Source organism: Rhodnius prolixus, unplaced genomic scaffold (assembly GCF_049639745.1).
Source record: "Rhodnius prolixus isolate KJV_2025 unplaced genomic scaffold, Rpr scaffold_2, whole genome shotgun sequence".
Taxonomy (NCBI): Eukaryota; Metazoa; Arthropoda; class Insecta; order Hemiptera; family Reduviidae; genus Rhodnius; species Rhodnius prolixus.
The window spans coordinates 47374755-47401340 of record NW_027411592.1 but is presented as its reverse complement, the minus strand read 5'-3'; the positions used below and the strand labels follow the sequence as shown (position 1 = coordinate 47401340).

The following is a 26586-nucleotide window of genomic DNA, read 5'->3' as shown; positions in this document are numbered from 1 at the left end:
AGAGAAAATGAGATTTTTTTGCTTAATAACGCGTTTTGAAGTAAGAAATCATGATGGTTTAAAAATAAAGAGAAGAGATTTAAATTTAGAAGAAGAATTAAGAAAGAACTTAGTGTTTTTGTTTTAAAATTGTATGCTGCTTATTTAAATTAATTTCTTCTTTTTTTTTTTTCTTTTTTTTCAGTCGTCCAGATGCCTCCTTCATGTGGTTTCTTAATCCACTAAAATCTATTCGCTATATTGTCTGGCATAATTATAAGTGGAAGATATTGAAGTTTTTCATTGTGTTGGCGATAATATTTATGTTTATTTTATTCTTTTACGCTATCCCAGGATATTCTGTAAAAAAAATTATTGGAGCGTAAGACCAACATTAATAGAAATAGTTGAAACAAATTAATTTGTCGATATTGTATATAATCATTTTATTCATTCCCTCAAATGTTTTTAAAATATAAATGAGTAATCTTGTGGAACGTTCAAATTTTGTAAATTAACCTTTTTAGGTTTAATAGCTGAGGATCAAAAATGTACAAAATATAATTCTTAATATATTTTTATTAGATGGCCTAAAATATTAAAGTGTGTTTGAATCTCTTTTGGTCTGTTAAAATTTTGTAGAAAAAAATTGGTGGTTTTTCGAAACTGTATATCTCATAATTAATGTAAATATTTGATAGGAAATTATTACAGAATGAAAGGTAGAGTATTTTTTATAAAATTAATAAAAGCATAGTTTTAACAAATGCGAAAAAGGAAAGTTTCTTTAAAATGAAGTTTGTCGGTTAGCTGTTAATTTAGTTATGTTGCTTATAAATGTTGTACAATATTAATAAAAAATAAATATTCAGTATTTTTAAATTAAGTAAAAGAAATTATAATGTACATAAATTATGTAAATTTGTTATAATTCAAGAACGAAAAGTAAACAATGATATTAACAGATTATTGAAAAATAGTTTACTTTATTTTTCTTAATACTCCTTTGTGCCAATATTTCGCGGAATACGTGATTACATTAAAAAAATGACCAAGGCCTTCTTATAACTTTTTTTTGGCATTGGCTTTCGCCATGCAGCCAGCATCGTCTAGGTGCTTATCACTAGAATATCACTCACTCTCCCTCCTTACTTATAAATACATTCGCTGCACACATTCATCTCTCTACTACATACAACTTTTTACATAAACCTTACAACTAATGGATGGATCAGTACTCTATATTCCTGCCATCCTTATAGCTTAACCGAAATTAAATTCACGTAAATCCTTCTCTAATCATTTTCTTCCATTCATTCTAATCGGCTATAACTTTTAAATACATTCATATTTCTTTGCTAGCTCTGCTACAGATTTAAGCACGTAGATGTTGGTGGAGAATATTATGTCTTAGTAGCGAAACGGTGCATCTAAATACCTGTATAAGTCGTCAAACATTCGTTTCCTTTCTACTACATAATGTGGACATATCATTATTATATGTTTGAAATCCTCATCCTCATTGCAATGTACGCAAAGAGTAGAGGACCTTTTTCTTTTAACTTATTTTAACTCAGGTAATCTAATTCGGTTTCTGGGTCTAAATAGACATTATTTCATTAACAACGCTTTTTATAAGTCGCCCGACTCAAACTGATAGGAATTCAAGAATTACTGTACTACCTAGTAAGAATTTGGATATCAGTTAATTAGATGTATAAATATTTATAAGTTTGCGAATTGCGAAAGTAGTATTAAAAAAATTATATAAGAACGGACGGCATAAAAATCTGATCGTCCATGATACAGTTTTGGCTGGTGTTTTGAGCCAAAGGCAGAGCTTCTTGCCTATTAGGCGCCACGGTAGCCGAGCGGTTAGAGGCGAGACCTGCAAAGCTAATATGTATTGTGGTACTGGGTTCGATTCCCAGTCTTGGCCTTGGATTTTATTTAATGAGTTAATATGAGGAATTTACGGTAAAGTATGTTTGCTAGTCGCCTCCGTCCACGACACCTTATTGGTAGTTGGACGTTAAGCCCCGCCTGAAAAAATAGGCGATTTCTTTACTTTACTTTACTTACTTTACTACTTGCCTATTAACTAGTCTCCGAAAGTCTTCGACTACTGTACTCGTACTTAATATTTACGAATTATGTATGATTACATAATTCGTAAATTGTGCATCATGATTATATAATATGTTCGTAACAACAAACCTGTAATCAAAATGAATATTTAGCACCAATCTATTAAATACTTTTCTTTTTGATTTACAAACCGTTTTGAAAGGTGAAAATCTTGTTGGCGATACTAAGATTTTTTCATTAATATATGTGGATGATGTTAGCCTCAATTACAGCTAACCCAGTTTCGAAGAAACCAAATTTTTTACAAAAATATGTATGTGCAGGCAAGCTGCAGCTAAATTCTATAAATCCAAAATTCTTAATATTTCCAAAAATGGTAAACTGTTTTAAATAGATCATGTCATATGGGCCAGAAAATTCATTCCGTTCATTAAAAAATAACAAAACAAAAAAACAAGTACCAAGGTGTTACTTCCCAAAGCTCTAGAGCATTTCACAGCAAGTTTTGGCTAATGGCCAAATTTGAGGTCTCTAGGTAGACCACTTTGACTTCAGTAAAGAATTTTTTTTTTGAAGGCACAAAAATTTTAAGGATGCAACTCTGCTTTACAGGCATTAAAAAGTATTTATAAAAAGTAAAACGTATTTTTTCAGGCAGGCTTAACGTTCAACTACCAATTAGGTATTGTGGACTGGGGCGGAAGCTCTCCAACTTCACTATAAACATTTTTTTCTAACAATTAAAAAGTAGCCATACACGGAATCCGATCTAGAGAACTCCCACTAACAAAGCCATGCTGTGATCACTAGAGAAACACTTGCGCCCTAAAAAAGTATTTGTATAATGAGCAGAATACATCCCTGAAAATAGCGGTTCTCATTTATTCGCCCTTTATTTATATTTCCTTAACTCGTCAAATTAACGATCAAATGACATGAAAATAATCTACAACACAAATTTACCATTTGAAAAGCTCTTTAAATCTAGTTTTACACTTTTAATTTAAAAATCATGGGGCTCATTTTATTTAAATGGTTGATAAAGAAAAAAATATCAGATTCTGATATTACCTTTAATTATATAAAAGTTCAAGTGATTAATAAATCAAATGTATAATATGATCTTTTAACAGAGTTAATAATTAATAGAGAGGAAATTCTGTAAGACAATAAACCAACAAATATGTAAAGTAAAATCAAATACAAAATATAATCTTATGTACAGTAAAAAATTAAATAGTTAAAAGTTTGCGGACGGGCCTAAAGTAAATATTTCTAAATAAAACTTTTTTATGAGTGTGAATGTAAATTTCAACTTTCTTCAATAATATTGACAATAAATCAATAAAAACTATATCAGCAACAGTTCACGAATAAAGAAGAATGTAGTAAACAATTTATTTTCCTGAATTACAGTACAGTCATTTTTAACAATTCGTATGTACAAAAGTTACAAGAAAAATCTCAATCTAAGGAACATTAAAAAGTGACTCACATTTTATGTAAATAACGTAGTAAACTAAAAACGAGATCTCATATTCTACAGGTACATCATTGTTATAATTCTAACAAATCAAAATGTCTTAAAACGTTACATTTACCTTAGTCTTTTTAAATTAATAAATGCATTTTTAGTTAAACCGCTTGAATCATTTTCGAAAATGTGCATATAACAAGTAATTATTTCTTGATGGCACAATGTATTCAAACTTGATTCTATATACATGTGCATATGCATGATAAACAAGTTTTTTTTTTGTTTTTTAAATAAATAAACATTCATTTAATGTTCAGTTATTTTTTGAATTGATATGAACATATTTACAAATGTGATTGATTCCCAACAATAATGCGAATAAAAAACTTGAATTAAATACTAACTAATATTCTCATCCTTGAATTTTTTTGTAAATGCTAACGAAAGTCCACTAACGGCATCCTCTAACACTTTGTCTATTATTGAATCAGCTAGCTGATTTTTAACTGAATTTTCTTCTAAAGTGAAATCAACCCATTCTTGTTCTTCATCTTGGCATTCTCTGATTAAAATTTCATCCACCTGATCTCTTTTTTTACGAGACCATTTCATTATCATATTCTCTCTAACTATTCTAGGTTCATAACCAAATACTAATTTTGTTTGACGATCCATGTATCTTAAAAGGTCTTCTTTTGTACTGTAAAATACACAATAAACATTTTATTTTGACTTAACAATCCTCCTAAACCAAATAATAATTTCATTATTTCAAGATATTTTCTAAAAAGTAAAATCTAAATTGCCTATTAATTCACTTAATCAAGTAAGAAAATAATTTATATATCTGGTATATATATCAACTAAATGGCAATAAAAGTATGGTTACTTAAGTGACAAGAAACAGTGCATCTAATTAAATTAGAAAATGTCTGAGGTAAATTCTATAAAATTTGGGAGTTAAAAAATGTTTTTGAAAAAATAGCTCGGAATAGGTACATCCTTCGCGACTTGAAGATGGTAAATGACGAACAGTAAATACATTAATACTTGAATAAAAAATTAAAACCAGAAATTCACTACCAATCTGTACAAAAATCAAAATTAGTAAACATGATTTCACACTAATTGAGAGTCGTAAATTTAGGTAAAAATAACGGCAATTTATGTTAAAATATTTAAACAAGAACGCTTCCTCACGTCAAAAACACAAAGAATAAATTTCAACAACTAACGAATCATGCTTTTATCAATCTAAAATCCAAATTACACTCCTCAGGAGCAATTACCTGTTAAGAAATTAAAATGCTAGTCGAACACTAAAATATTAAGACATTTTCAATAAGTTATTAAAGAAAAAAGTAGATATTCCGCAAGATTATCACTATTTCCAAAATTGAACCAACACTAATATGCATGGAAATTTCTAGACATATACGTGGAATTCAATGATTATATTTAGAATACTTAATTCCTAGCCAACATTTAAACCTATTCTAAGTAAGGCAGACAGGGTAGCTTGTTGGTACACTTAATAAAAACCGAAAAATGAAACTACACTTTTATTAGGTTTAACTGTATTATATAAATATTTTTTAAATAACATTTATTCAGAATGTTGTATAGTATAACTAGTTTATTTTTACTTAAAAGGATTTTAAAGGAATTATATATTGTTTAATTTTTAATTCAGTTTTGAAAATTTACCTTAAAATTAATACATTTTTTAACTTTAAATTTAGCAAAAATACATTCCAACATATGCCTTTAGGGACAGATTCTTCTTGAGAACTTTACTGTTAATTTTTTTAATGTTCAAAAAATACTAATCGCATTGATTTCGAATGTGGAAACACCCACCCGAATTTGTAAAAAATGAAAGAACTTTAATTTCAGCAAAAATGAAAATTACCTGATTTTGGGCAGTGGACGTATCGGACGTTGTGCGATAACCCATGCTGGTACTGAATTAACCAAAGATGGCCTTGCCTTTAGATAAAGATCTTTCGCCAATTCAAACAAGAAGAGGCGATGTGGTTGATCGTTTTGTGATGGCAAATAATTATCTGGCAGAGGAAAGTTAGCAACATCACCTCCACACTTTTCTACTTCCCATAACATCGTTGCTGCTTCGCCAACTCTGGCTAAAATCTCTTCTGGAGTTGGTGCCACTCGTCCTGGCGGGGTATAAGGTGGTGGTGGTTTGTTGGGAATCTCTCGAACGTAATAATAAGGCACCGCTTCTTGCGCTTGCTCCAGTTCCTCAATCTGCCATCAAATAAGATATTCATGAAATTGTACATGAAATTATGTAATTGTAAAAGTGAGAAAAATTTCAGTCTACTACAAGGAAGATTCACTGAAATTCAATGGAAACTATCCATGTAGAAAAAGAAGTATATTGCTGTTAAGGAGGGAAACGGAAATAAAATATTATTTAATTTTTTTTTAAACTAAAAATTGACTTGATTTTAATTAATTATGTCCATCTGAGCTTACATATCTCTCTAACACATACGTGGTATGAGGCCTTAGTAATTAAAAGAGGAAAAACCATAAAACCTTAAGAAAGAAATAGATAACAGAAATAAATTCCTCTTAAAGTTGGTGGAAATCAAATACATGTTTATCATGCTATATGTTAAGATAAAATAAAAACATAATTTAGAAATAAACAATAAATATTAAATTATTCAGTTTGGTAATGCAAGAAACTAAATAAATTAGAATATTTCTGTAACAAAAATAAAATCATAGAAAAAATACAGAAACCAAACTTTCTTTCAAATCAAATTTAAATAATATTTCAGAAATAAACTAAAACTATGTAACAACACAAGAAATAGATTGAATTCAATCAACAAGTACCCTTTACTGAATACCTCATCTCAGAAGTACAAATTCTTCTATCTCATATAAACTAACTAAATGTAATAACGCGAATTATTACTTTTGCAATATAAACAAAACTGATGTATTAACGGTATATAAGTTATATGAACAAAATTCTATGAGTAAAACACTCATATTGATTTTGATAACTGAGCATCTGCAGCCAAATATATGTGGGTGTACCAAGGCCCTTTACCCTTTTAGAGCTCAGAGCTGTAGAATAGTGATTAAATGTTTTTAAATTAAACTATACTAACTTCCTGTTCGATTTGAAGCTGTTGCAACCGTAACTGTTCAGCTTCTCTTGCAGTTTGCAATGTGAGTTCTTCACCAAGCCAAAATCCTTCATTATCACCCACCTAACAATTTAATTTTAATGTTTTTATTTATTTTTTTAAAACAGCTTAATTTTAAAACTTAATTATAAAAACGGTATAAGCATACACAAAATTTCATTATAACTAGCCCTATTTCTTTTAAGTGATGAAATGCGTTCTTCATGATACTACCAACTTAAATATCCAAGTCAAAATTCTCCAAACAAAATATAATCTCTATTATAATCCAGCATTATTAATGGGAAAATTGAAGCGGGGAAATCTGAATTTAAAAAGAAAATCTATTAATAATCAATTTTTAACGTTAAGAATGCGATTATTTCAACGAGACAAGTAAATTAGCAAAAAAAGAAGTAAAAAGGAAAAATGCGTTTTATTCATTTAAAAACATATTTTCAATTATATTTTTTAAAAAGTGAATTCGCCCGTAACTCATCGAATTATAATTCTGTAATAATGATGCGACATAACACAATATTTGCTCAAGCATTTTACTTATCCTACTTTATTAGAATAATATATAAAATGAAAACGTATATAATGATTACTTCTTATACATACTTTTCCGTTGGTTTATGCATCAATTGGCGGAGTATACGAGTGATAAATCAACAACAGGCGCCACAAAGTTGTTTATAAACGTATCTAAATAAAGCAAGGAGGGCACATACATGATTCTTGAAGTCTGTGATAGTGTGAATGACTGATAATAAATAGAAGTGTGTATAGTACAGCCTACTCCTTATGTATGTGTGTGTATATATATGTGTTTGGATGGGTGGGTGTTTTTGTAGTGGCTTCCCCCAGAGCTTTTGGCTAAAGACCAATATAATCTTAAAAGTCTCGTCTAAATCTGTCACACCCACATATCACAGTCTGTCTGATGGCACACTCAAACTAAGCTATATATATATATAATATATACTTGTAATGAGTTACATGTCATGTACTAGGAACATCAACTCGATTCCTTACCTTCTTCTTGCATCCCCCCTCGGTCTACTACGTCTTATCTTATTCACTTTAGTCTTAACTTACATGCTTACCCATTAATTGATTAATTACCAAATACAATGTGAGCATGATTCTAAAAATTTAAAAAAAAAATTATCTTGCTAAAACTTTAAAGAAAACAAATTAAAAAATCAAAAGACCCAAAAGATTGAGCTAAAAGAAATAAATACCATTTAATGATCCTATTTTGGAAAACTTTGGACATTAAAGGAACATTTCACCAAATTTAATAGCAATTAACAAAAACGTTAATGAGTACAATTAACCGCCAGACAAAAATAAATTTTACGAGCAAAATAAGTAAAACTTTATTAGTGTTAACGAGCAAAATAATTTGTAAAACTATTGCGCCAAAAGTTCGCAAACAATATATTATTTTCAATTTATAGTAATAAAATCTATAAGCCTAGAATACAATAAAATATGTAACAGTTCAAACAAATCACGGCATCTCTCTGTCGGTTTTTCAAATACCCGAGCAAACATTAGAAATAGTTAAGTTCTATTTAACTGATTTTTAATATTGGGGTAATAATACAAAAAATGACACTATAATGACAATAATGAGTTTCTAAATAGAAATGGTTTTAAAAAGAGACTGAATCAGTGTGTAAATCGTATCAATGAAATCCAATCATAATCCATCATATTTTATATTTAAGTACAGAATATTTGAAAGCACCACTGTGAATGATTATACGGATAAGATCTATTTTTAAAAGATACAGATCTTATAAGTAGACTGAAGATAGCTCGTTATAATGTTCGAAAAATCTAGCTTTCTTGTTTTCTAAAGTTATTTTAAAGCTGCTTAACTTGTCTCAAAATTGTATTCAAATTTATTAAATACTCATTTTTTTTAACATTAAAAGAACCATCGATCCATCTACGATGAAAAGTGAAGGTTACAAATTGCAGAGAAAGCAAGTGATATAGTAAGATCTTTTAAACTAATTTTATGTAATGCACATATGTAGAAAGAAAATCTGAGGCTGTGAGTAATCCAGATAAAGAAATAAAAACATTAAAGTGTGACTAGATATTTCTGTCTCATACAACTAATTGGTACAGAGAACTATCTTTTCGATATTCTTCTATTACACCAGAAAAGAATTATGCACACATAAAGAAACAACTACATTTGCTTCATTTAATCTCACTTTATCCAACAAACCACATTTTCTATGGGGCTCGAACACATTTCCTAATAATTGTTTTCGAAAATCATATACAAATTTAATACTTTTAGTAAAAAGAGAATTAAAAAAAAATTACACTACATTCCAGCATTCTTAACTGAACTCTATGAGAGCGCTTCTACGTATACCAACTTACTGATCAACTCTGAATTCTTATTTTATTTATTTCCAGTAAGAACTGCGTTTCATAAGACAGCGATACTTCCACTTTTAGCGTTGAAAGCACGTGAACTTCTAGTTGTTCTATTCTAATTCTAGTTATGCTAAGTAACAGTATGCAAACAGATGTCTCCGAAACTTCAGTGACACCCACATATATGCTAGTGAGTAACTATATAAATTCCAATCTCTATGAAAATCAACTTACTATATCAGAATCTTGTGAGTCTTCGAACTCCTTATGAACATCTAAAAAAAACATAAATAATGATGAAAATATAAAACTCTTCAAGAACAATAGTTGAAAGAAAATATAAATAATATTACCATCAATAACTGATAAAGCAGCTTTCTTTTTTCCAAATGCCGTTATAAACGCATCTGTTGCTTCATTGACACAACTATCGCAGATATCTCTCCAAATATAATCAATGTTCAGATTCTTTTGTCTCTCCATTTGTAAAGCAGTGAGCAAAGGGGTATCTTCATTTTTTAAATTTTCTAAATTTTTCTTCCATATCTCATCAGATATTTCAAAAGAATCTTGCAGAAGATCAATAATTTCAGTATTTCCCACGTTAGAAGTTTGACACACATTATTCTTTGCAGATATTTTAATTTCATTTTGTACTTCTTGAGGAGCGAAATTAACATCTAATTCTTCGCCTAATTCTTCCACTTTTTCTACCTCAGAGGTTTCATTTAAGTTACTTTTTCCACTATCATTAATGTCTTCTTCATTAAACAATTTATTTTCCGGAACTTTTTCCATAATGTCTTTTTCTAAAATAACTCTACATTTGGATTGAGAAGTGTTTTCTTTTTCCTCCAGGGAGCCTGCTTTATTGTCATCTAAACTATCGTCAGTTTCAACACTTTTGCTATTTGTATTAATTTCACTTCTGACAGAAGTACTTTCCGATTGAGGGCCAAAATCTTCTGAATGTACATCTTCTGCTATAGTCAGACGACAATGGTTACTAACATCTACCGCATCGTTCGTTTTCACAGACAGCTGTTCTTCTATAGATGTTGTTCTGACAGATACACTGTTTTTTGGTTCTACTACTTCTAAAATGGAATGCAAAGAACTGGGAGTTTTATCGACGACTTTCTGGGAAGCCTCATGTACGCTTGACACCTTTGATGAAAACTCTTCATTAGATTTCCTCATAGATTCTAACGACTGGTTTGAAATAACTTCCATAGTTTGTTGGGAATTATGGACTTCCTCTGCTATTGAACCAACAGAAGCAGTTATACATCGTTGATCTTCGTTCAAAAAGTTGGAAATAGTTTGTAGTTGTTCCTTTATTTCACTAACCATTTCTGTAACATTTAAGGAATGCCCGCTCCTTTCAGAAGAAATTTCTACGTTTTCTATTGGCTCAGTGTACGCGAACGTTACTCTTGATTTACTGCCTGCTGATTCTTCAGATCCTCTGAGTGAATCATCCTGGTACTCTTCCTTCGGGGAAGTTTCTTCCTTAAGTAATTGGGTATCTTTTTCATTAAGCGTAGACAATTCCTCAAGGGACTTAGATTTATCATCTTCAGTTTCAAAGCTGTATTCTTCACTTACCACAGAATTTGAAGCGGCACTATTCTTGATAATTTCATCATCAACATACTCTGTCACTACTTGAGATAATACTTCTGACATAGTTGGGTCTGAGATATCAGAATTCACAGCTAAAGATTTATTTTCTGAAGAAATTAGTTTTCCTGGAGTACTTTGACTAATTTGAGAACCCACAGAAGTAAAAACAAAGCTATTTGCAGAATTAACAGGCGATATTTCTTCACATTTATTTTTTTGTGAGTTTTTAATGGGTTCAGAAACATTAGGTTCTGTACATTCTAATATTTCTTTTGGTGCACCTGAATCCTCAGTAACCAATTCCTTTACAATGTCCTCTGTGACTATCTCACCGGTTACTGCATTGGAGACAGAAGAATATTCTTCTTCCCCAGAAATAACATCTCTATCTAACACGTCAGAAGATTTTGCATGTGATTCTGGATCAATTTCTTTTGAAATAGAAATATCTGGCGAATCAAAAACTCGGGATTCTAACTGTGTTTTAATGCTATCAATTGTTTCAGAAGAATCATGTTCAATAATTTCAGAAACTGGCTCGACCAACGAGGAAGTTTTATAACTGGGACTGATGTTCGAACTATCTGAAGTTTCTTTCTTTTTTTCTTGGATTTCTAGAATCTTTTCTTTATCCTCGCTTTTTTTTCTTTCGGAAAATTTTGGTTGTTTAATTAAAGGTTTCATCACTTTTATATCACTTTTATCACATTCTTTTTGTAGTTCTTGTTTAACTTGTTCAATGTAAGTGTCATAAGCCTTAAAAAAAAGAGCTATTAATGAAATCAAAGTACCACAGCAAAAATTAGTAATAGTGAAACTTCTCTTAAAGGATATTTCTAATTAGAAAACAAATCACAAAAAAAGTACATATTCTAAATCCCAACAACAAATATACGGAGATTGACCATTGTTTTTTTCAGTTTGAACTTCAAAAACCGGGCAGATTTTGAAATACTGCTGCAGTATCATTTGAAACTTCTAAAAAAGGTCAGTACTGCAAGAAGGTCGGAAAACAAGTTACTATTGAAACGAAAACATTAGTAATGTTTATCTCGACTATTATGCAGAGATAATCAAGTTGAGCTTGCTTGTTTGCCCCCAATTTATTTCCTTACATAATCAAGAATCAAATAAACATTCAATTCAATGTTGACGGTGAGAGTGTTGAGAACACTATCCAGAGCAGAGGAAAATTACTCTGAGCACTAATGCCTTAGGTTATCGCACAATTATAATAATCATTACTATTATTACTGTTATAATATTTTTCCCCCACACTCTTTTATACAACAGCAATTAGGTTTAACTGCTGAAACAAGTATAGCCTTTCCTAGTCATTTTTTATTATTAAAGAATTATTCATCAAATAATCTGCCTTCAGCTCATTCAGCTTGTGATTACATACACTTCACTAGCAGACGTTCTTACAACCAAATAAAGTAAAGTAAAGTAATAGCCTATTTTTTCAGGCGGGCTTTACGTCCAACTACCAACTAGGTGTCGTGGACGGAGGCAGTTAGCAAACATACTTTACTGTAAATTTATTGTGTTAACCATTGAATAAAATCCAAGGCCTAAGACCTGGGGATCGAACCCTATACTACAATACATATTAGCTTTACAGATCTCGCCTCTAACCGCTCGGCTACCGGCACCAAATAATATTAGTCAGGAGTCTCCCAGTAATTAACGAAACTTCAATGTTGCCTTTAGAATATTTTGTTAGTGTGCAATATAATGACCGCTGCAGAGAAGTTTACCATTTCTAAGAGAAAATATATATACACATACCTGTATTTGATTAATAAGAGATTGTTCTTTAGCTCGCAGTCTTTCTATTTGACTTTTATTAAATTCTTTTCTTAATTTTTCAAGTTCTGCTTTGCGCATTTTTAGCTGTTGTTGTAATGCCGATACTCTCACCTCCATATCACTTTGTTCGGATAATGTTTCTGAAAACATACAATTTAAGCAATAATTGTATTTTATGCACTTCATATGGAGAATATTAAGCGATTCTTTCAAAGCTTAAAAAAAATACCATTTTGAGAAAACAGTATAGAGTCATCTGATCCACTTGAATGTCGTCTTTTGAGGATTGTCACTCTTGGAGAAAGCGGAACCTTCAAAGCAGCCATTGATTTTCTCCTTTTATTATCTAAAATAGAATTCTAAAAAAAAAAAAAAATTAAAAAAATCAAAATTTTATATTACTTAAATAATTAACTAAATAATCTTAAACAGATTACCTGAATACTTCTAACGGTCACATTACTTAATAACTGATCAGATATAACCGATGATTGTTCAAAACTATCAGAATTATATTCCTTATTTTGAGTTTCAGAGTCGGAATGACTAAAAAATTCAATTTTAAATCATATTTGTCTTTTAAGAGGAAATAAGCTCCGCAAACATTTGTTACACTTACCTCGCTGTAGCAATTTGTGAGGGCGTTGACTGCATCCTAGATTTAGAAATTTCTTCAGATGTCGGATGAACTACAGTATCTACGTTAAATCGCATTGGTGACGTGCCGCGATCAATTGCTTCTAAAATATGTTAGCAAAATTAAAAATCATCCGGATTTAAAAAAAAACAAAAAAACAAAAAAAAAAACATAAAGACTTCACACTTTTCTAGCGCACTTTAACCTTCAACGTAGCAGACCAGGGTCCTTACAATGCTTCTGCATTTTATTATTTAAGAGTTATATTGCAAAATAAAAGTGTCAAATCGTCAAGATCCTTTTCAATTAAGTTGAGTTAATTAATCAAAAACCATTCACTGAAGTGCTTGCTGCCATTACCATTAACCACCGCATCTTATTTCCGTAAATTGGTTAAACTAATTATCGAACTTGAAGTTCCTGATATTTTTTAAAGTTTCCTCATAGATGCTTTCCCAATCAGCTTCATACAGATGAATCGTGTTCAACGCTATTTCGAGAATAAATGTCGAAATCCGAACACAACTGTAAAAGTCAGTAGTATAGATTACTACTGACATAGGGCTTTAGAGTATATTAAATTCCGTATTGTGTAAAGAATATTATTATATTCTTATTATAACTTGCATACATTATTCTTATTTTATTGTTTTTTTAAACAATCAATTCTTAACAAAAGTCTATAATATAAAGCTCATTGTAATAAAAGGAAAACCTATAACTAAACAACTCGATTGGCAGTTAATTAAATATTTCTAAGATAAAAAGAAACTAATTCTTAGAAAATTTACAAAATTTTCAAATTAATAAATTACGTATAAAAATTTCAAGAGAATATCACGAACATTACTTACTGTTAGGTTTGGGTAAAAGAGATGGTGGTAAAGCAAGTAATTTTTCCATTTCTTGAACTTTTTTTTCTTCTTGATCTAGTCGTTGCTTCCAAGCCACAATAGATTCTATATTTTTTTTTCTGGCCATTAAGGAATTTTCTTTTTCTTGCAACTCCCTACAAACAATTATATTACTATACAAATTAATTTTTAACATAATTTTTTTTTTTGTACATAAAGATATTTTGCTTACCTAGTTTTTCTTTCTAAATAAGGAGTTAAACTTGTCCCTCTTTCATAATTTATTATACCCTCTGAGGTATTACTTGGTAATCTATGAACAATACTTCTTTGAACCTTGAAATTATTAAACAAATAAAACGATTAAAATTTTCAATTTTCGATATTTAAAATTAATAAACAATGTTTATATTACACGAAATTCTCACAAAAATAAATTGTTTCCTATAGATTAGAACCATTTAAAGATAAAGATCCGGGTTGACAGGCATTATTTCAAGGGAAATGTTTGCACTCAAAATACGATGAGTTTATGGACAAAATTTATTAAAATGCTCTCTTATACAGCCAGATATAAAATATACTGTATTCAAGAATCACCTCTAGAAGCAAACGTACAAATTAGTAAAGAATTTAAAAGAGAATTTGAATGATCACATTAGTTTTAACTTTAGAAGAGAACTTATATTACCGTACTAAATTATCGTTAAGGAAGTTATCTGCAATAAAATTAAATAAAAAATTCAACTGCAATTAAATAATGATAACATTTTTTCGTACCTCAGAAAACATCCTTAATCTTTACCAACGGGTAGTGAAGTCAGCACTGCTTTCGCCGAACGACCGACAACGGGTGGATTACACGCGACAGCTAGGTACGCCATTTAGAAGAGGATAACCCCGAAATAAAACCGTGGGCAGATAAAGTTCAACCCGAAGAGAAGACAGTTTATGTAGGACTAGAGCAGTCCATAATTCAAGGTCCCTGGCCCTACTGGTTGAAGGTTAAGCTTTGAACCAGCAAATAAAAAGAAAATAGAATTGCTGGATTGTCTAAAAGCAAGCGGCTTGGCGAAAAATTTTAAATTTGCGATATGGAATGTTATTTCCCTTTATTTACCAGGAGCTGTGAATGCTCTAGAAGAACAAATACCAAAATATTCAACCTTTCATTACCACTGTTCTGAGATGGCTAGTATTTAGAATATTAGAAAACAAAGAGGTAAATTACTATTAAAGCTGTCGTCAGAAGCAACGTATTTTGGGTGAAGGTATAATTGTGAGTACGCGACTAGACTCCAAGTTATTAGTTATAAATCATTCGGCCCAAGAATATATTATGCCCATCCAAAAAAGATTCCTCAATAAGAGTATTTTCAGTGTGTACGCACCCACTGAAGTAGCGGCAGATGAAGACAAAGATGCCTTTTATGGTAGACTAGAAAAGGCTGAAAATAGCTGCCTGTGACATGACATAAAAGTTATTCTAGGTGATATCAATGCGGGAATAAGAAAAAAAAATAAATAAAAAATCACAGGGTGTGCAGTTTAACGTTAGGAACTAATACATTTTGATGGACAAATACAAATGATAATATGAATTAAAAGAATAGCGTTAATTTCAAAATTACCTTATTATTAGATGGGGTTCTTTTAAGAGTATTGTACTTAGCGCCCAACTGCAGTTTCAGCAACTGTTGTTGCTGCTGAATGAGTAATTTTCTCTCTTTTGAAGCATTTTTTTCAGCTTTTCTAATTCTTTAACAAAATTCGAATGAAACCAATTTTAAAATAAAATTAAATAAAGATCTTTCAAATTTGGTATTCATTTATGAAAAAGTTATTTATAAAAATAAACCTTTCTATTTCTTGTATTTCCTCATCAACTCTTACTACTACACCACGTTGCCTTTTCTTTATATTACGAACTTCTTCGTCCCTGCCTTGCTCTTTCAGTTCTCTAAAAAAAAAAAAAATTACGTTACTCATGTTTATTCTTAAAAATCCATAAACCCTATAACAAATCATCTTAAAATTATAATTAGTAAGAGTATTCTTAAGACATATTAAGTCACTGACCAGAGATTTACGTATAAATTAAATAAAAAGAAAAAAGAAGAAAAAAAAAGGCTATTTTTATCGCTCTTAAACTAAAGGTGGACTCTATAACCTCCATGTTCAGACGTGACTGAAGACACACCAACCTTTAATGATGTAAAATATTACATTGTCAATTAGCCCTGAAGATACCTAGTCCCTGGGTCGAACGCTCGGCCCAATAAAAAAATACAAAATATGATGACTGAAATTGGCAGTTATTTTTTCAATCTATCATAACTCAACTGTATTAGCTGAATAGTCGAAATGCTGTAGAACTGATTGGTTGATTTGATGAGTGAAATTAGCAATAATTAAACTGTTATAGCTAACGGAATGATATTACAAGAGTATGAAAAACCTTCTTTCATGGAATAATTTATGGAACTCGGTATTTCTTTGAGAGGCTTGTTGAAGTTCGACCTATGTTTAGCAACAAGAACCAACCTTCACAATGCAAGTTTCACATTCTTAAATAGAGTATATTGTCAGATAAGTGCAACAATCGATTATTGTTCGCTCCAGTAAGCGATGACAGTTTACAGAGGGAACCGCAAAGCAGATAAAATTTGTTGGGCTACTTACTGGGTTCGATTCCCGAATTTTTGAACATGGATATTACTAGAGGAGATAAAAAGAGAATTTTATAAAAATCGTTAGAAATAGGTTCTAGTCCGAATCACAAGAACTTAAACCTAACAATATAATATCTCAAGATTATGCTTCATAAGAGGATTCTTAAACCATGTTAAACGTTCGTAAACTCGAAGATTAAACAAACCAATCTGGGGTGCAAAAGAATTTTTCAATTTACAAATTATTTATTGGATTGGAGTTAAATGCAGATTTTTCACTTTTACTTAAAAAGTCTCTGTCACAAACAATACTTGTTACCAGCCAGTGACCAGTAACTGATATTATTTAACACTGCTTTTCCAAACAAAAGTCAGTATAAGAATTAAAAAACTATAATTACCTTTTCTGCATTTCTAAGTAAGCAATTTCTGCTTTAGCGCGATCAATAAGTGCTTTTTCTCTCATTTTCATTACTGCGGCATGATGTTCAGCTTTTAAATCCTCATCTTTTAACAAGTCATTCAACTAGAAACGGATCATAATTTAAATAATTAATTTAAAATAGGTTTTTCATAACGTAATGAAATAAATGTCAAATACCAACCATTTCCAACGAGAATGTAGAAATCTTTAAGCCGTTTATATCAGATATATCTAATAATCCAACACCAAATTCTCTTTTATTTTCAACCATATCAGTAATATTAACTTCACCTGAAAAAGTATTGTTCAAAACTTCTCAAAGAACACAGAAATAAAAAAAAAAAAAAAAGAAGCGAACTACTAAGCAAGTAAACTGAATTTCCCACACAAACACAAGCACTGCATACAATCCAGAAGCACTGCAGCACTCTCCAGATATTCAGTTTATTGTGCAGGTAAGGAGAGTTTAGTGCAGAGGTGTTGCCCACACAAGCGCAGCAAAATATACTTACTACGTATGTTTAATACTAAATTTGTATTAAATTTTTTCAGCAATCGTTTCAATAATTTTGGAGACAATTGCTCTAAATTTTAGGGATAATAAATACTTCTTGAAGTTAAGGTTAGATTATAGAATAATGAACTAAGTCCGAACGTTTCAATTATATTTAGTTCTGATGACTTTTGCTTTCTACGTACTCCCTCTCTCAGAAGTAGCCTTACTCGAATTCTTGAGTTAAATGTTTGAAGCAACAATTGCAAATTTATGTATTTGTAATCAGCTTAAATCTGATAAAATATGATAAATAAAATCATAAGAGCCTCGATGTACGGAAAAATCTATTCGATAATGTGGCACTTCTGGTCTGATTTTCTTAAAATAAAAAAAAAGAGCAAGGGGTTCTGAAAAATTTTTAAAAACTAAAAACAGAACAGAATTTAATTTCATTGAAAAAAAATTGGCTGAGTGGTTAGCGAATGCTCGACGCGGAGATCAAGGGTTCGAATCCAGCTGCTGGCCCTTTGATTTTCTCTTTTCTAGCAGCTCCTTACAGCTCACTGCCCGGTGATGGACAGTGTTGTCGGTAATGAGAGAACACTGTCCAGAGGCCGGCATTGCACTGAATACCGCAGATGTTAACGCGCCTTAAATACCAAAAATAAATAAATAAACAATAAAAAATGGAAATTGAATTTAGAAATGTTTCATTTTATTATGAAGCCCTACTTAAAAACTGGCCATCTTCTGTATCAATAACTTTAAAATTAGTTATTGCAAATAATAAATAATTAATTAATGAAACCAAAAACTGAACAATAATTATTTAGTTAGTATTTTCTAAAAATGAGGAGGAAACAGCTCACTTGTTTGCTGATCAATACTGCAAGAAGTATAGCTATTTACACTTTGCACATCATAAGAACAATTTGCTTGATCTCCTTTTCTTACATTCTGAAAGAAAAAATAAAAATAATCAAAACAAAAATTAGTCACAACATTTAAGCATTTTTTTTTTGTTAGTAGAAAACAAAAACCATTCAGAAAGCCAGAAAGCGTGTAGTGGTTAATTACAAAATACTTAACAATAAAATCATATAACAAATGAATCATGAAAGAAGCAAAGGTAGCTTCTCTGTCACATATGTAAATAAATAAAGTTCATAATTTAGATTATCAATTCACACAAGAAAGAAGTACTGGTTACTTTGTGGGTATGATAATCTATACAGGTAAAATTTTGATCAATGGTTTCATCTATCACATCAAAATTTACTTTCATTTTAACTGGTTTTGAATTTCCATTCATCTTCAAAGGTTAAACCATCAAGTTTATTGATAAATGTGACTTCCTCTAGTAAAGCTTATGTCATGTTGTCATTAGTTATCTGTTAAATAATGTCAGTGCTGGGAAAAAGCTTTATTATTTACTAGGAGGTACTAATAATAAAGAGATTTTTGGGATAATAATATATTCACAGGAAAGAAGAGCGTTTTTAGTATTGGTACTTCTTAATTCTGTTTTTAAAAAAAAGGCTAGTTGAAAATTATATTCTACATTCGTTTGTTTGAAAATATAAATCTACCTGACTTACGTCCTTTTCTTTCTGGGGAGATATTCGTGTAGTATCAAGGATTGAAGATATATTTTCTTCTAACCTATTCAACTGTTGTATTTCATTTTTTATTCTGTTTTGTAGAGATGAAGAATTGTACTACAAAACAAAAAAATTATAAATATTAGGTCTCAAATATAAGAAATACGTTAGAATATCCATAATCACCTTGACTGATTGGCTGGACAAAGTATGAACTTCAGATACTTCACTTATGACCGTACTACCACGAGATAAAGTCCTTGATACTTGTACTATTTCAGAGTAGGAACTTGATTGGTCACTTAAACTAGAATCAATATGTAATTTTTGTTTATTTCCTTTTTTATGCATTTGTTTAACACTAGAACTTTCAAACGGTAAAAAATGTTTTTTATTTGACAAAACTGCCGAGCCTCTGTGTAAACATAAATTTCTTTGCCGGTCTGATTTAGCTGAAGAAGATCCTAAAGAAGGGGACATATTTTTATCTTGAAAATATTTTTCTGGATTTATGTCACTGATAGGATTAATGGTTTCAGGTTCATCTAAATCTTGCCTGATACAATTTTCCGAAAGTGAATCTTTCGTAATTTGCGCTTTATGTTCTGAAGAATTTACTCTTAAAGAAATATTTTTTGAAATTTGTAGATTACTTTGGGATTCTTTTTTGGCAGGTAGAAATTGATTATGAAAATTTTGTTCGACAATTGTTTCATTAAATTCTTGAGATAATTTTTCTCGTAAAACAAGTTCTGGTTTTTTCTTAATTTCCTCAGGAATCATAACGGAATCATCTCTATCTTTCTGCAGAATATCAATGCTTGATAAATTATTGTTAAATGACTCGCATTTAGCTAAAAAGTTTTTTTCCAAACTATCATTTTGAGAAACCTTGAGCTTTAAACTTCGTTCTTCCTCTTGTAGAACAGATAATCTAATTAAATCATCATTTTCATTTGTTTCTGGAATACTTTTGATTAATTGAGTTATGTTGCTATTACGAGAGGCACACTTTGAAAAAAATTCATCTTCTGATTCGGAATGTAACAAACTTTCCTTTGCACTACCTTCTTCGGATTTTGAACATTTAGAAAGAGGTCCCTTTACTAAAGTAGTAACTAAGTTTATATTATCAATGGATGCAGACAATCTAAGAGGATCAATAGATAAGCTTTCAGAAATTGATGTTTCACGTTCTGGGTTGGAAGTAGTTGATCTTCTTGTATTAACCTTCGATAGATCAGGAGTATGTGAGTTATAATCTATACTTGTAGCAACCGATGGGAATACTGGTTCTGATATATTTTCGATGTATTCAAAATAATTTATTAAAGGATTAGGATTAGCAGGGTCAGACTCATTATCCAATCTAAAGCGGTTTTCAATTTGATCAATTTCCTTTGTCAGATAATTTTTATCAATAATGTTAAACTCCACTGCGTCAACACTTTCCGTTTGACAGGATGAAGAACTAGCTGGAAATTCTAATCGTAATCCATCCTTGTTGAGTTCACTTTCTTCTAAGTTTTCAAACATTAAGTCTGGTAAATCTGAATCACAGCCAGTAACTTCCATATTTTTAAACGTAACTTCTGGTATGGAATACTCTGACTTTCTAGATGTAGAACTTTTCCTCCATATTGCTGATTCAATACAATCTAAACATTCTTCAGACTGGTTGAATGATTTCTGAAAATAAAAAAATATAAATTAGCTATTTATTTCTAGGTCTGATGTTAAAAAGTATCCACACAAATAAAACCTTAGATCTTTGTTCAAGCGGAAGAGGTAGAGAAGCTACAGATCTTGGCGATAGATTAACCACATCTTTAGACATCGGATTTAATGTTGGTGGAAGTTTCTTGATTTTTAAGCTCAACTGGCTATCATTTATTGCGAGATCATCATTAGAACTTCTTCGTTTTCTTGTAACTTTTGAAAAATCCTTATCTGAAAAAGAGACGAAATATTAGAAATTAGGTAAGGCGTAGTTTTCGAAGTTGGTCCCAACGGTGAGAAGCCACGTGAAGCTAAGTAGCAGTGCCGGACGTAGTTATTTTTCCAACTCTCTAGTACTGGAGGTTGTAAATTAACGTCCTCATTTTGTTTCCCACCAAGTGCGAAGAGCATTAATGTAAAGGGCATGAACGCCCAGCTCACTGAGAAATCGGTTCTGTTTGTTTTCTGAGGCGTACTGTCAAACATCATGTGGAAAGTGGGTAAGGTAGATCAACTTTGGAAGAACGGAAATTCACGAAGAAGAGAGTAGTGGATAGCCGCCCATGGTGTCTAATTATTTGGAGCCAGTTCTCAGAGCCATGCAAAGCAATCACCGAGAGATGCTGAAGGGTGTCTGTCTTCTTTGCTGCGCACATTTCTAGCAACACAAGATTTATTGAGCATACCTGGTTGGGATGCTTAAACCTCCCTAGCCAGAAATTTCAACCTAGCTATTCTTTTCCAAAGATGACGAGGTGGAAATCGAAGTGGAGAACTAGTAAAAGCCGTGGAAGATCTTTACGACGCAAGAATTAAAAATTCCCACGATTTACAAATTGTACGGAACCATATGGTTATTTTGTGGGAAATTAACGTATAACTGTTATATAACCCCTGTAAGTTTCATCATGAATTATATATATATATTTTTATTTTTTGAAATTTTATTTTCCAGGTAATCTCTTAATCAAGTAAGTTAAATCTGAGACACCCCAAAATAGGACAAAAGATTAAAACAAAAAACAGCAGACAAAAAATTGCTTCACACCGCAAACAATTATAACTACTACAACACATGCTAAACATCAATGAAAAAAGTCCATAAAAAGTAATCACTTGCTTTTTTAATCAAAAAACAATTTTAAGTATTAAGATGTAATTTATAAATATAAACAAACCATATACCTATGAAAGTCTTTCCTATCAATTTTGTTTTGTTAATATTTAATTTAAAACTGTCCTTACAAGTTCTAATAGAAGAAAAAGAAATGTGGTGTGATAAGGGTGACTGACTCATCCTGGTCATTCTTAAGATACTATTCCAACTAAAATATTTTTTACCAGGTTTGAAGGAAACTATCAACTAGAATTATAATATGAGATTGTTTAAGAGAAAGTAGTTTGTCTGAGGCCCGAATAACTGTATATAATACCCAGTGTTATGGTTCGACCAGTACATATTTATATTTACCACCAGTATTTGCACCATAATTTTATAAGTAAATTTACAGCAGATTTAAATTAACCAAAATTTACCTCTTATTTCAGCTGGAGTTCCTTCACATTTACACCAACACTGATCGTTAAGTAAAGGATTATTTTTACATGCATCACAGAGTTTGGCATTTAATTCACAATTAGACTTATACGAATCATGAAAAGTTCTAAAATTTTGGTTAGCATTTTCTAAATTTTGGAAATCGGTTTTTTTACGAAACAAAGAAGCAGTTTCAATACAGTGATGAGAAGTTCTAGGTCGGGATTTTACAGGAGATTTTGATTTTTCTCGAGTTTTGCTAAATTTTTCTGGAGCTATACTTTTCTCTGATAGCCTAAATCCTTCAGAATTTGGCCTAATTAGCATTTTGTCGTGTGAACCGTTCACAGCGGAAGGTTTGAAAATTATTTCCCCGGTTTGTGGCTTTGAGTGAGGATCAGTTAATTTAGGAATGCTGCAGACTATGCTTTTCACTTTTGTTTTTGAACTAGCCCCTTCCATTGGGCCTATCCATTGAGGTTTATCCTAAAAAAAAAAGATTTTTAATTTGATATGTTAACAATAATAAGTTTTCTAATTATAAATCCTAAAGTATCTGTTACAAAAATCAAAAGTCAAAGTTTGAAAGCCTTACTTCGTAAATCAGACATAACTTTAGTCAACAAGCATTGAAGCTTTAAAATAATTTTAATTAAAAAATAATTCAATTAAAACTTCTAGGAAGATTTCATCCACACATTATAGAAACTATAAAATCCAACTGGCCTTGTAATTTCCGTCAATCATACTCACCATACTTCTTATTGGGCATCGCATCTTGCTATTATCAATAATTTTTTTTTGTGTTTGCTTTAAAAGCTCTAACTTCTTTATTTTTTCTTTCTTTTCATTTTCCTTAAGCCTATTTTCCTGAAAAATTTTTTCATATCTTTCTTTTTGTCTTTGCTTAATGAACTTCCTCATTTCTTCTTTATCATATGGACACCCGTTTTTAGAAGTTTCACTATCACCTGTATAAAAATGTACACATTTTAGAAAAAAGGCATGTTTTTTTTCTTTTTCATAATTGTCCAGTAATCGATTCAAATAATTAATGTTTATATTCATTAGTTTTACCTGTATGTTTCACATAATCGCTTTGAATTACCAAATCCTTTTGATCACTGAGTTTCGGATGATTTTTGATTGAATTTTCAGTAAGAAATGATGATCTGAATCTTCTGGTTTTACCATTAGCTGCTTCTTCATTATCGTTAAGTGATTTATTTACTGTGTATTTATTGGAAGGCTGAGTAAATACAGGACTCTTACTGTATTTTTTAATATGATCCGCATTCTGCAAAAACAAAACAGAAATTATTAGAAATTAAAATAATTAGAAACGGGAACAGTACTAACTTGATGAGGCAATTCGAAATGGACTGCAACGACTGCTGAATCCAAGACAAGTATGTTGGCCTTTTCGCTGAATAATGGGACACAGGCCAAACCGTTTGGATCATACCTCCATTAAGTTCTTTAGTCTCTAGCAAATACTTCTGCAATTACTAGAAAATAACTGTGCTACTAAGTGTACTGCTTCAACCTACCATCCATACAAATTATATGTAGCCTATCGAATTACAACAGAACATCAAACATCTCTCTACTAAAAATCATCAGAATACCACTTATCAAATAGTAAAAAACTTTATAAAAATGGTGTACTCTTCTTGGCCAACATAATAATTCTGAAATGCGACTTACTTACTTCCCTACGTTCTCGAAAGTTACTGTTATAAAAATAATTCTTAAACAATTTGTCTACATCTTACAGGTAAAGTCTACACTCTGCACAGAAAATTTGTGAACAACTTTAACTTCTACGACTAAAAAAACTATCAATACGGCTTCAGGCGAAAACATCCAAAAATTAACAGAAACAGTGACAAAATTGTCTCTAGCTTCAAAAGGAAGCTTTCAGTACGACAGCTTTTTTAGATGCTCAATAGGCCACAGATAAAATTTGACATCAAGAAAAATTAAAGACGCTCCAACTACTCATATATTACCTTATTATAAAGTTTTTTCGAGATTTTAGAAAGGACTCCAACTTCCTACCAAGTGTACGCAGGAATATCTAATGAAAGCGCACTAAGTCACCTTCTATACTCTTTGTTCATAGCCGACATTCCCCACATTTCAGTAAGCTCACACTAAGTGTTGTAGAACGCTTCTATAACCAGCTTATTGAAGACTCAATTACTGTCTAAAACGCATACCAGCCACCAACTAGATAACCCAGTTCGCAGACTGAGAATTACCTGGTTGAGAGTTCTGCATGAGACAGACCAAGTAAAGCTATTCAAATCAAATCTCATACCAATGTACAATTTGCAGGTAAAACGCTGTAGTGTAAATATAACAATAAATAAATACAGAATGATACACACACATGCACACCAACACTGATAATTAGAACTTTTTTTAAAAAAATCAAACCACTTATTCTTAACTTCAAAATCTACTTTTAAAAATTTACCTTTTGATTATCTTGTATTTTAGGGCTGGAGATCCTAGTATTGTCAGAATCCTGCGATTCCTAAAGATATTACTGTTTAAATAGGTGCTATTCTAGTTATTCAAAAATTGATAACAAATTTTTTCTAAAACAAACCCGTCAAATTTACCTCAATGTGTGCAATCTTCTCAAAATATTTTTCTGCGACTTTCTCTGAAGGGCACGGCTCTAAACAAAGGATAATAGTAAAATTTATTTCAGTATATGGTTACTGGACAAGACATCAAAATGCTCACAAGAGACGACACTTATGCCTAAATATAAGCATATTAAAAAAAAAAAAAAAACAAACAAAAAACAGTAAAAAGATTATCTGCTTAAATTATAACAAACGCGACAACCCTTAAGAACCTTAAGAACTTTAACTACTTGCGAGTCATAGAATTGTAAATGTAAACTAATGTTCACATCTTGTCAATCATTTAAAAAAGATACAGGAATAAACAAACGTAGAGATTTTTGCAAAATACATGCGTTAAGAAAATGAAATTCTATGAACCAAATTAATTAAACAAAAAAAGGAAATTTTTTCAAAACGTTTTATAGCTAAAGATCACAAAAAAATATTTTTTGAGTTTAATTAAATAAGAAAGTTAATCACACTAATGTATATTGTTAATTCAGTAATGTATTCAGCGATAAGCTTACTTTTTTCTGATATCTTCTTGGTTTTTACATTTACGATTGAATCATTACAAATCTTAGGAAAGTGTAAGTATTCAGCAAAGCTAGACTTATTATAAACAAAATTAAATTGTGTAAGTCTGTCCTCTGCCGGTGAAGGTGAATACGTCTTTTGACATAATGCTGGAAGAAAGTATCCACATCCCAATTACCAACAAAGAAGTAAAAGTCATGCACATGCCAAACGAAATTTAGCTACCTTTAGTTGAAAGATCATCAAGTTCTTTGGAATGTGATGAAAGAAGTGTGTAATTGTTTAGTTCAATAGATTCATCATGTTTAGCGAGAAGGCTTTCAGCAAATTCCTTTTCAGTTATGGTTTCATTTATCCAATGTCTTTGTGCTTCAAGAATGCTGATATTAGTTAACGTTCTTGAATTTTCTATCCATTTCTTCTGAGCTTCAATCACATCTCTCTCCGAATTATTGAAGTCTAAACATACTTTATTCTCTTCATGATGCCTCTCCATTTCCAGAAAATGCAAGAAATGACTTGAATCTTGCAAAGGATTGACTGAAAGCAATCAGTGTGCCTACAGCCTATGAAATCACTGAAGATAAACAATTAGCATTCTATAACTGTCCGATATTTCTTGTACTTTTAATAATCCACATACCGAATGAATAATACTGTATTACAAAAATTAAATGCCTACAGACCAAATGTAAAATAACCTTTTCTGGAAATAATGAACAAATTTAAAATAAATAAACTTCCTTAAAATATATTTTAACGAAAACAAAGAAATCACAAAAATTTCTTAGATTAATTAAACACAACAATGTGCAATTTTTTTTATCAAATAATAAAAAAACAACTATAACAGAACTACAAATTTAAAGTTCTCATAACGGTCTCAACGAGACGTAAACAAGTCAAATA

At 30.7% G+C, this 26586-nt stretch overlaps 2 protein-coding genes across 6 annotated transcripts in view; one reads left to right on the top strand and one right to left on the bottom strand.

Annotated features, from left to right (window-relative positions):
- Window positions 1-3843, top strand: part of LOC141449768 (otoferlin-like) — a 139224-nt gene extending 135381 nt beyond the window's left edge. For all 3 annotated transcript variants that reach the window (XM_074119507.1, XM_074119508.1, XM_074119509.1), the window contains one exon: window positions 185-3843. In XM_074119507.1, coding sequence (XP_073975608.1) covers window positions 185-365 — 181 coding nt within the window. In that variant the 3' untranslated portion in view covers window positions 366-3843. The remainder of the gene's footprint in view (window positions 1-184) is intronic.
- On the bottom strand, window positions 3127-26586 carry LOC141449767 (uncharacterized). Of its 3 annotated transcripts, none has more exons than XM_074119504.1 (26): window positions 25903-26586; window positions 25668-25826; window positions 25129-25187; window positions 24981-25040; window positions 23576-23795; window positions 23252-23469; window positions 22498-22984; window positions 21005-21192; window positions 19429-20931; window positions 19231-19359; window positions 18511-18598; window positions 17327-17436; window positions 17123-17247; window positions 15908-16009; window positions 15681-15807; window positions 14282-14385; window positions 14050-14204; window positions 13178-13298; window positions 12996-13104; window positions 12788-12917; window positions 12538-12698; window positions 9474-11502; window positions 9355-9395; window positions 6694-6795; window positions 5457-5812; window positions 3127-4244 (listed from the first exon to the last, which is right to left on the bottom strand). In XM_074119504.1, the coding sequence occupies exons 1-26, from the start codon at window positions 26171-26173 to the stop codon at window positions 3944-3946; spliced, it is 7455 nt and encodes a 2484-aa protein (XP_073975605.1). In that variant the 5' UTR covers window positions 26174-26586; the 3' UTR covers window positions 3127-3943. The 3 variants fall into 3 exon arrangements, with proteins under 3 accessions (XP_073975605.1, XP_073975606.1, XP_073975607.1); XM_074119505.1 differs by having other exon boundaries at window positions 19240-19359; XM_074119506.1 differs by lacking the exon at window positions 25668-25826.